This window comes from Oncorhynchus masou, chromosome 21 (genome assembly GCF_036934945.1).
Source record: "Oncorhynchus masou masou isolate Uvic2021 chromosome 21, UVic_Omas_1.1, whole genome shotgun sequence".
Classification (NCBI taxonomy): domain Eukaryota; kingdom Metazoa; phylum Chordata; class Actinopteri; order Salmoniformes; family Salmonidae; genus Oncorhynchus; species Oncorhynchus masou.
In genome coordinates, this window is record NC_088232.1 from 48,508,292 (window position 1) to 48,518,127 (window position 9,836).

Genomic DNA, 9,836 nt, shown 5'->3' on the forward strand with positions numbered 1-9,836 from the left:
GTAATACAACGTTAGGTATTTTTAAACGTTAATAATCGATCAAATTGAAGAACGGTCTATCTGTGTTCAATACAGGATGACAACTCTCAACAGTGTTACCCATTTCCTAGATGGCCGTACTTCTTCATTGCACAAAGGAATAACCTCATCCAAATTCCAAAGACTGGTGACATCCAGTGGAAGTGGTAGGAACTGAAAACAAGTGCCTAAAATATATTGTTTCACAATGAGAACTCACTGAACAGACAGAGACCTCAAAAAAGAAATCTGAGCGGTTAGGCCTCGGGGTCTTGCCTTCTACATAAGTTCTGTTATACTCACACACATGATTCAAACAGTTTTAGAAACTTCAGAGTGTTTTCTATCCAAATCTACTAATAATATGCATATCTTATATTCTTGGCATGAGTAGCAGGAAGCTGAAATTGGGCCAATATTTATCCAAAAGTGAAAATGCTGCCCCCTATACCTTCAGAAGTTAACACTTTTTTGGCTACGACATGATTCCGAATGTGTTATTTCATAGTTTTGATGTCTTCATTATTATTTTACAATGTAGAAAATAGTCTAAATAAAGAAAAACCCTTGAATGAGTAGGTGTGTCCAAACTTTTGACTGGTACTGTATAAAAATGAGATTTGCCGGAATTAAATTTTCATTAAACTTGCAAAGATTTCTAAAAACATGTTTTCATTTTGTCTTTATGGGGTATTTTGTGTAGATGTGTGAGAGAATACAAATCCATTTTGAATTCAGGCTGTAACACAACAACATGTAGATTAAGTCAAGGGGTGTGAATACCTTCTGAAGGCAATGTACTGTGGTCCTACAAGGCTGAATAGCTGGTGTTGTGTATAACTTTAGTCCCATATTAATTTGTGTACAATTAGCCTTTGAGCAAGCACAACCATACACAGACAGGCAGAAAAACAGACAGCCATTTTACATTCTTCTGAATTCGTGGCAACCTAAAATGTATTTCAATTAAAAATCCTATTTTCCCCAACCCTAACCCTTATCCTTACCATAACCTTAAAATTAACCCTAACCCTAACCTTAACCTGTAACCCTAACCTTCACCCTAACCTAATTCTAACCCTAATTCTAACCCTAACCTTAAACCTAACCCCTAAGCTTAAAATAGGCTTTGTTCTCATGGGGATGCGGGAAATGTTCCCACAAGGGCAAATTGTCCTTGTTTTACTATCCTTGTGAGGACTTTTTGGGGATTTTAGGTCCCCTCAAGGGTAGAAGAACCAACCAACCAACACACTCACCCAACACCCACCCACACATCCACACATCCACACACACACACACACACACACACACACACACACACACACACACACACACACACACACACACACACACACACACACACACACACACACACACACACACACACACACACACATACACAGTGGAGAGTGATTTCTGATGCTTGACCTCTGGGGTCAAGATACTCTAAGGTTAGGACTAAGGTTGAAATATCACCTCACTTCAAAGGAAGTATGTGAAAGTGACAGATTGGGCCATGGTGGTCATGGTAAGGTTATGGTCAGGACCAAGAATGTCAACATAATCATCAGCAACAAAAGAAGGTTCCTTCAGGGGTCGAGTAGGGATAGTTGTGTGCTCAGGTTGGGGTCAGGGGCAGGACGTGCCATGGGGCGGAGATGCTTACGAAGTGGCTTCTTAGGCTGTTAGGGATCAGAAAAACAGTACTATTGAAACACAAGACAAAGTATTTCACCATAACCTACTGACTGTATGATCAGCTCACTGATTAGCTCACTCACCTTATCTCAGCTCACTGGTCACCATAGCAGCACCCACTCGTAGCACGCGCTCCAGCAGGTATATCTCACTGGTCACCCCCAAAGCCAATTCCTCCTTTGGTCGTCTTTCCTTCCAGTTCTCTGCTGCCCATGCCTGGAACGAATTGCAAAAATCTCCTCACTAGCATTAAGCACCAGCTGTCAGAGCAGTTTACAGATCACTGCACCTGTACTTAGCCCATCTGTAAACAGCCCATCTACCTACCTCATCCCCATACTGGTATTTATTTATTTATTTTGCTCCTTTGCACCCCAGTATCTCTACCTGCACATTCATCTTCTGCACATCTACCATTCCAGTGTTTAATTGCTATATTGTAATTACTTTGCCACGATGGCCTATTTATTTCCTTAACTTACCTCATTTGCACTCACTGTATATAGACTTTTTGTTTTCTTTTGTTCTACTGTATTATTGACTGTATGCTTTGTTTATTCCATGTGTAACTCTGTGTTGTTGTATGTGTCGAACTGCTTTGCTTTATCTTGGCCAGGTCACAGTTGTAAATGAGAACTTGTTCTCAACTAGCCTACCTGGTTAAATAAAGGTGAAATATATATATATATATATATATATTAAATGAGACATACCATATCTGTGAATGGCTAGATTTCTACACTTGCATTGCTTGCTGTTTGGGGTTTTAGGGTGGGTTTCTGTACAGCACTTTGTGATATCAGCTGATGTAAGAATGGCTTTATAAATACATTTGATTGAATAAATAAATTTTATTGATTGGAGCACCATGTGGGAAGGTCAAAAATCCTAGAGGTGTCTCATCCCTATTCTTTAACATGAAGCAAAGAAAAAGAGACTCACAATTAGTTACCATGAAACACCCAGATATTGAAAGTCACTGCTAGACCTTTCTTTCTGACTACTCAAGTTTGACAGACCAAGATGGTACCATATCAGGTCAGATAAGTAATTCAGCCCCATAGTGTATGTCTCCAGGCCTTTCTCCGCCCTCTTGCTGTGTTCCATCACCATCTTCCCCTTGGCTAGCCAGATCTGCTTGCGATTGGCTTCTTCCTGATGGGACTCATAGGTCTTGTCTGCAAATGCACAGGTTCTCTCTATTAGGATTTTGTGTTAGCCTATATTCTAATGAAAGGTGCAATTTGTAATTTGTTCCATGTGGTCATTGGAAGAATGAATTAACCTATTTCACTTTGCTGAGTAGAACCAGAATTACTGAATTGAGCTTTGAACTACTCAAACTCCATGTCCACCTCTGCTTCATCCTCTCTGTCTGGACGAGGGGGGTTCTGCAGCAGAGGTACAGTAAGTAACGCTGGGTCTTCCTTTCCTGTGGCGGTCTTCAATTACATCATAGCGCTTGATGGCTTTTGCGATGGCACTTGAAGAAACTTTCAAAGTTCTTGAAATTTTATTGATTGACTGACCTTCACGTCTTAAAGTAATGATGGACTGTTGTCTCTCTTTGCTTATTTGAGCTGTTCTTGCCATAATATGGACTTGGTCTTTTACCAAATAGGGCTATCTTCTGTATACCACCCCTACCTTGTCACAACTTAACTGATTTTCTCAAACTAATTAAGAAGGAAAAAAAATCCACCAATTAACTTTTAACAAGGTACACCTGTTAATTGAAATGCATTCCAGGTGACTACCTCATGAAGCTGGTGGTGAGAATGCCAAGAGTGTGCAAAACTGTCATCAAGGCAAAGGGTGGCTACTTTGAAGAATCTCAAATATAAAATATATTTGTTTAACACTTTTTTGGTTACTACATGATTCCATATGTGTTATTTCATAGTTATGATGTCTTCACTATTATTCTAAAATGTAGAAAATAGTGAAAATAAAGAGAAACCCTTGAATGAGTGGGTTTTTCCAAACTTTTGACTGGTACTGTATATCATTATAAAAGCATGGGATTTTTATTGGATTTTATCCATAAATAAGATCAAAAGATGTGCACCTTTCTGTCCAATGAGGTAATATCTGGAGAATATTTCTGCAAGTAAAAATATGCTTTGCCTATACTTTAGAATAGGGAACACATTTTAAGTAGGTACTTTGTCCTTAATGACCCCACATTGAAACACATATTGAATCTCCACCACAAATAGTTGCACAGGTGTAAAACTTTTATTTTCTTAATTTTTTACATTTATTTACATTTGAAAATCAGAATGATTTTTAGTGTTTTTTTTGCGCATGAATAACATTCTTAGAACAGGACTATTTTCTGGGTGTTACTGTATAATGAAATGTGTGACCCTCAACTACCAAAGAAATAATGCCCAACATCTAAAAATTCTGGTTATTGCTACAAAAACTAAAATTTGCTTAAATTATTGCTCTGGTTTTGTCTGTGTCAAGTCATCTTCACCTTCCGGAAGCTTCAGATATCCTCTCCTGGATCTGTGTAGGGGAAATACAAAAACATTGACCATCAACAGAAACCGACTGACCAATGTACTGAACTATAGCTATTAATCACCGTGAATTACAAAGGTTAAGTTGTTATGATCAGTTTTTGGGGAAAATGTGATGAATTGCCAAATGGACTGAACTTTTGGCCTTGTGGACATATTTAGAAGAGACGCGTTTTTTTTGCATTTGATTAGTAAATATTTCAGCTTTTATTTTCAGTGTTTTCTTTGTGTGTGTAAAGAACAGTGTTCCATGTCTGAAATGTGCTGTATAAATAAAGTTTGATTGGATTTAATTTGGACTCATTTATATAAGTGTATGAGTTGTTTACGAGTAGCTCAGCTTCAATCCAACATGAATCTTTACTCAGTACACAAAGGCCCTTCTGTCTGGGATTATACTCAGTAAGGCTGTGGTTCAACATCAATTCCTCATGGTTACCATTTCAATTATATGCGCTTGGGATAGACACTGCTAGTAGGTGAATGATGTGTAGTTAGACACTAATACTATAGTAGCTAATGAAATAGTATGTGAGTATAGATATAGTTGTGATAGACACTAATACTATAGTAGCTAATGAAATAGTATGTGAGTATAGATATAGTTGTGATAGACACTAATACTATAGTAGCTAATGAAATAGTATGTGAGTATAGATATACTTGTGATAGACACTAATACTATGGTAGCTAATGAGATAGTATGTGAGTATAGATATAGTTGTGATAGACACTAATACTATAGCAGCGAATGAGATAGTATGTAAGTATAGATATAGTTGTGATAGACACTGATGGCCGTCAGACTCACCCTTAGACCAGGGGGTAGCTGGAAGCGGTGGCGATGCCACACTGGTTGTGCTTGTTCCTGGACATCATGATGTAGCCTTTATCTCCCCATTCAAGGCCCCAGCTGGAACACACACATCGATCAACCATTGATTTAGCATTTAGCAATAGCATAACATCGTTCATCAAGCAACCACTTACTTAGCATTTAGCAATAGCATAACATCATTCATCAAGCAACCACTGACTTAGCATTTAGCAATAGCATAATACCGTTCATCGATCAACCACTGACTTAGCATTTAGCAATAGCATAACATTGTTCATCGATCAACCACTGACTTAGCATTTAGCGATAGCATAACATCGTTCATCAAGCAACCACTGACTTAGCATTTAGCAATAGCATTAAATCGTTCATTGATATTAGTGTGTCGGACTGCTTCCCCCACCTGTTTTTAGCATCACAGTTTGCTATGGGTACATCAGGAACCATGCTAACTAAAATACCCCCCCCCCCCCCCATCCCCCCAGTCCTGTTATACCAGAGCCCATCTCTGACAGTACTGAGTACTAGTTGCTCTTGACCAATCCAATAGGCCTAGCTTTATTCGATACAGTATGCAATATGTTGTTGTTTACCTGTTCTTCACCAGCCAGTAGTCCTGGCCGTCATCACTAGTGCCATAGCCAACAGCCAGCACACCATGATCCAGATCATCACTGCTGCACTCTGGCTCATCATAGACACCTGGGAATAAACAAACAATCCATTATTATCAATATGCACCCAATGTCAGCCTGGTATCAGTTTATATTTGTCACATTGTGAGGCTTTTGCAAAAGAAAGGGGTCACAGTTGTTGACGTCTAAGTCAATATATTGCATTCAATGTACAAAAGAAGGAAGCATATACTTAGCAGAAGCTCTTACCCAGAGCGACTTACGGGTGCAATTAGGGTGCCTTGCTCAAGAGCACACTGACATATTTTCAAGTAGTCAGCTCAGGGATTCTAACCAGCAACCTTTCGGTTACTGGCCCAACCTTTTAACCGCTAAGCTACCTGCCGCCCAGAACCGCAAGTCACAGTCAGTTCACAGTTATGAACAACCAGCTATGGAGTCAGTCTCAATGATGCTTCACAAACCATTCATAAGAAAATGTCACACTATAAATCATATAAGGCTAATGCCACATTTGGTAAAGAACCAGATGTCAGGATCTATTTGCTTATAAAATATGTGTGAAGCATATACCTGGGCCTTATCAAGGGTTTAGGAAGGCGTCATTGCGCGTTAGATGTTATAGTTTGTTTAAAGTGTGACCAAGATGACAAGTGTAGGTCCAGACTGGAGTGAGCCGTGTCTTAAAATGCATAACACGATTCCTCTAGAGAGACGTGTGTCCACAAAGACCTCACCTGAGTCGTAGAGCTGGAAGGAGGAGTGTGCAGCATCGATAGCCACAGACACCGGTCCCACGGTGGACACCGCCTGCTGCAGTGCGCTCTCGTCACCACTGGTCACATCAACAAACCCGCTGCAGGTGGCACCCACACTGTCGGGCTTGTAGCGGCACTTCTTGTCCTGTCAAAGAAAGACGTTAAATAAACCCTACAGAAGCATAGTTGCTAGTTGTTTACGCGTTTCTATAGAAACGTTTTATAAGGGCTTAGTTGCTAGTTGTTTCCACAGCATTATTTTGACTGAGCATAAAAATATGTATTCTTAAAACAGGTGTATCTACAAATTGGCAAAAAAATAGCATGAACTAGTAGAAGTGCAAGCACATACCTCATAGCGAATTTAAAACCAAAAATTCATACCGAAATGCATCGTTGTAAAATAATGCTCCTTTTTGTCAGAATCTATTGCACCGCTAAATATATACCCTAGATGGCAGTGTTGTGCTACTTCCTTGAGTCAGAAAGGAGTCATAGCCCAGTGTTTTCAAACCTCTCCTCGGGGACCCCCAGACGTTACCCTTGATTAGCTGATTTACCTAATTAGTCAACAAACTCAATAAGGTGTGCTAGTTCTGGAAGTTCAAATACATGGAACAGCAGGGGGTCCATGAGGAGAGGTTTGAAAACCCCTGTCATGGCCTACTACTATGCTGTGTGCCCCACATTGGGAGAAGGATGACATTAACAATGGACTGAAACAGGGAAGGCCTAATGAGTTAATTAAGAAACGCTAATTTTAGTTTTCCATTGGGAAATGTTTTTACACATTTGGCCCGAATGAACACAAGCCTTCCCACTGCTCACTGCTCAGTACTTACCTCAGCCTGGTAGGGGTAGGAGTCCTCAGTATCAACGCCTCCAGGGGCCAAGGACTTGATGTATTCAAAGGCCTGGTCCATGAGACCGCCCATGCAGCCCATGTTGCCGAAATCACCGGAGCAGTCAACCAGCTGCTGCTCACTGAGGGACACCAGCTTATTGGTCTTCTTATAGTGCTGGCCTTCCAGAGATCCAGTCTGAGGGAGGGAGATGGGGAGTTAGAGAGACATGGCAGGGAGATGTAAATGTACAATTAAGGACACTCACATTCTAATAGATGTACCTTTGCTAAGTTTTAGGGTCACGACCCACAGTGTTTTGAAAACAGCCAAATACAAAAATGGAAACATTTACAGACTGTGGATATTGTTTCTCTCTCACCACACACAAGACGAACGAGAACAAGTATTAGAACAGAATTAGAATTAGTCTACAGTGGAGGCTGGTGGGAGGAGCTGTAGGAGGTCTCAATGTAATGGCTGAAATGGAATAAACGGAACAGAGTCCAACATGTGGTTTCCATATGTTTGATGTGTTTGACTCCGTTCCATTAATTCCATCCGTTGTAGTTAACTCACTCTCTTAACCCCTTCCCACCCTCTCCCTCTCTTACCGCACTGAATGCCCAGCAGGAGCCACACTGTTTCTGGTCCTTGATGGGGGTGACGTAGCCCTTGTCCCTCCAGTCCACGGTGGTGGGCAGGTCATTCTCTCCAAGCATTGGGAAGAAGGTAGAGCCGCCGCGGGCCTTGGAGGCGTTGAAGGAGCCCAGGCAGCCCTGGGAGATGACGCGTCTGTACTCCTCGTTATCCTGTGATAGTGGGGCACAACAATAGATACACATACTAATTTATACATCATTGATATTAGATACATTGGTGGTGGATGAGGTAAGGTTTCCACTTACTATTGTAAAACGCATTGAGAACCTTAGTTGGTAGAAAGGCTCTATATAAATCCAATCCGTCATAATAATTATTTATTATCAATGGACTAAATGATTTCACAATGACTATTTCCCTTGTTTCTTTTTTTTTGGGGGGGGGGGTTCTATCCTTCTATTGTTTTTAATTATTTACTTCAGATAAAGGACACAGATCACAACATATTAACAAGTCCATAGTTCATCAAAATCATGTCAATTTATTTGTCAGTTTAATCGTGTCAGTTTTCTGAATTTTTCTATGAATGCTGTGAATCTGAAAATGGGACAGACAAAGAGAGATCCTTCCATTGTTCATTTAATCATTGTATCCTTCATAAATTGACACATACATATGTGATCAGTGTCTACAGTGACACGTTTCTGGGCCGTACCATGTCAGCGAAGTAGGTCATGCCCAGACGGAAGGACTTGATGCCATTGTCAGCCAGCATGTTGTGAACCACTACCAGCTTCCGGTTAGAGATCCAGGAGCTCATACGCTGAGCCTCCTCCGCCTGAGAGCTGTAGGACTTCCCTGTAGGAGTCAAAGTCAGTTCATTCAAGGCCTTATTCAGACTTGAGATAAGTTGACTCTAAACATGACTATTTTTGACATACAGTAAATCCATGTTTTATTGACATAAGTCCATGTTAAATCTACTCATCTCAAGGCCCTCCGTGAGGAAACAATGGAAAACAATAAAGCCAGACATTCAGGACTAACAGGTGCCTCTATTAAATATCACCAATTATAATAACAAAATATGCAGCTCTTATGAAAGAAAGGTTGATGTCCTCCTGCTCTACATCACATTAAACAGGATAACGAGAGAGCAGAGGTTCAGATTGATAAGAAACATGAAGAACAGAGGAGATAGTCACAGACTCCATTAAACAGGATAACGAGAGAGCAAAGGTTCAGATTGATAAGAAACATGAAGAACAGAGGAGATAGTCACAGACTCCATTAAACAGGATAACAGAGCAGAGGTTCAGATTGATAAGAAACATGAAGAACAGAGGAGATAGTCACAGACTCCATTAAACAGGATAACAGAGCAGAGGTTCAGATTGATAAGAAACATGAAGAACAGAGGAGATAGTCACAGACTCCATTAAACAGGATAACGAGAGAGCAGAGGTTCAGATTGATAAGAAACATGAAGAAAAAAGGATATAGTCACACACTCCATTGTTGTCAATGATAAGAAGCTAAAGTGAAACAAGCTGACGTGAAAAGAGATGCTTCTCTTACCAAACTTCAGTTTCCAGGCATGGAACTCCAAGTCCTCCAATGAGAGGCTAGCGGCACTCGCCACTGCCAGAGCAGCAGCCACAACTACCAACAACTTCATTCTGAGGAGAAAGACAGAGATTTACTAAGAACAACAGGAGACAGATCATACAGGGAGCTACAGTAAGCGTCAGATGTTTCTGAAACAGGAAGCATGTGTGTGTCTGTCTGTGTCTGTGGCTACTCACCTGTGTGTGTGTGTAGGATGTCTTGAAGCCACTGGCTGGAGATGGGTAACTGTCACTCTGTCCTCTGCTTAAGTACTTGCTGTGGTTATTGTTCAGTCAGGTGCCTGT

At 40.6% G+C, this 9,836-nt stretch overlaps 1 protein-coding gene across 1 annotated transcript; it reads right to left on the reverse strand.

Annotated features, from left to right (window-relative positions):
• Positions 1-3,938: 3,938 nt before the first annotated feature.
• Positions 3,939-9,601, reverse strand: LOC135508445 (procathepsin L-like). Its single transcript, XM_064928632.1, has 8 exons — positions 9,502-9,601; positions 8,639-8,781; positions 7,935-8,132; positions 7,321-7,518; positions 6,458-6,623; positions 5,679-5,787; positions 5,059-5,160; positions 3,939-4,233 (listed from the first exon to the last, which is right to left on the reverse strand). The coding sequence occupies exons 1-7, from the start codon at positions 9,599-9,601 to the stop codon at positions 5,061-5,063; spliced, it is 1,014 nt and encodes a 337-aa protein (XP_064784704.1). The 3' UTR covers positions 3,939-4,233; positions 5,059-5,060.
• Between the last annotated feature and the right edge of the window lie 235 nt (positions 9,602-9,836).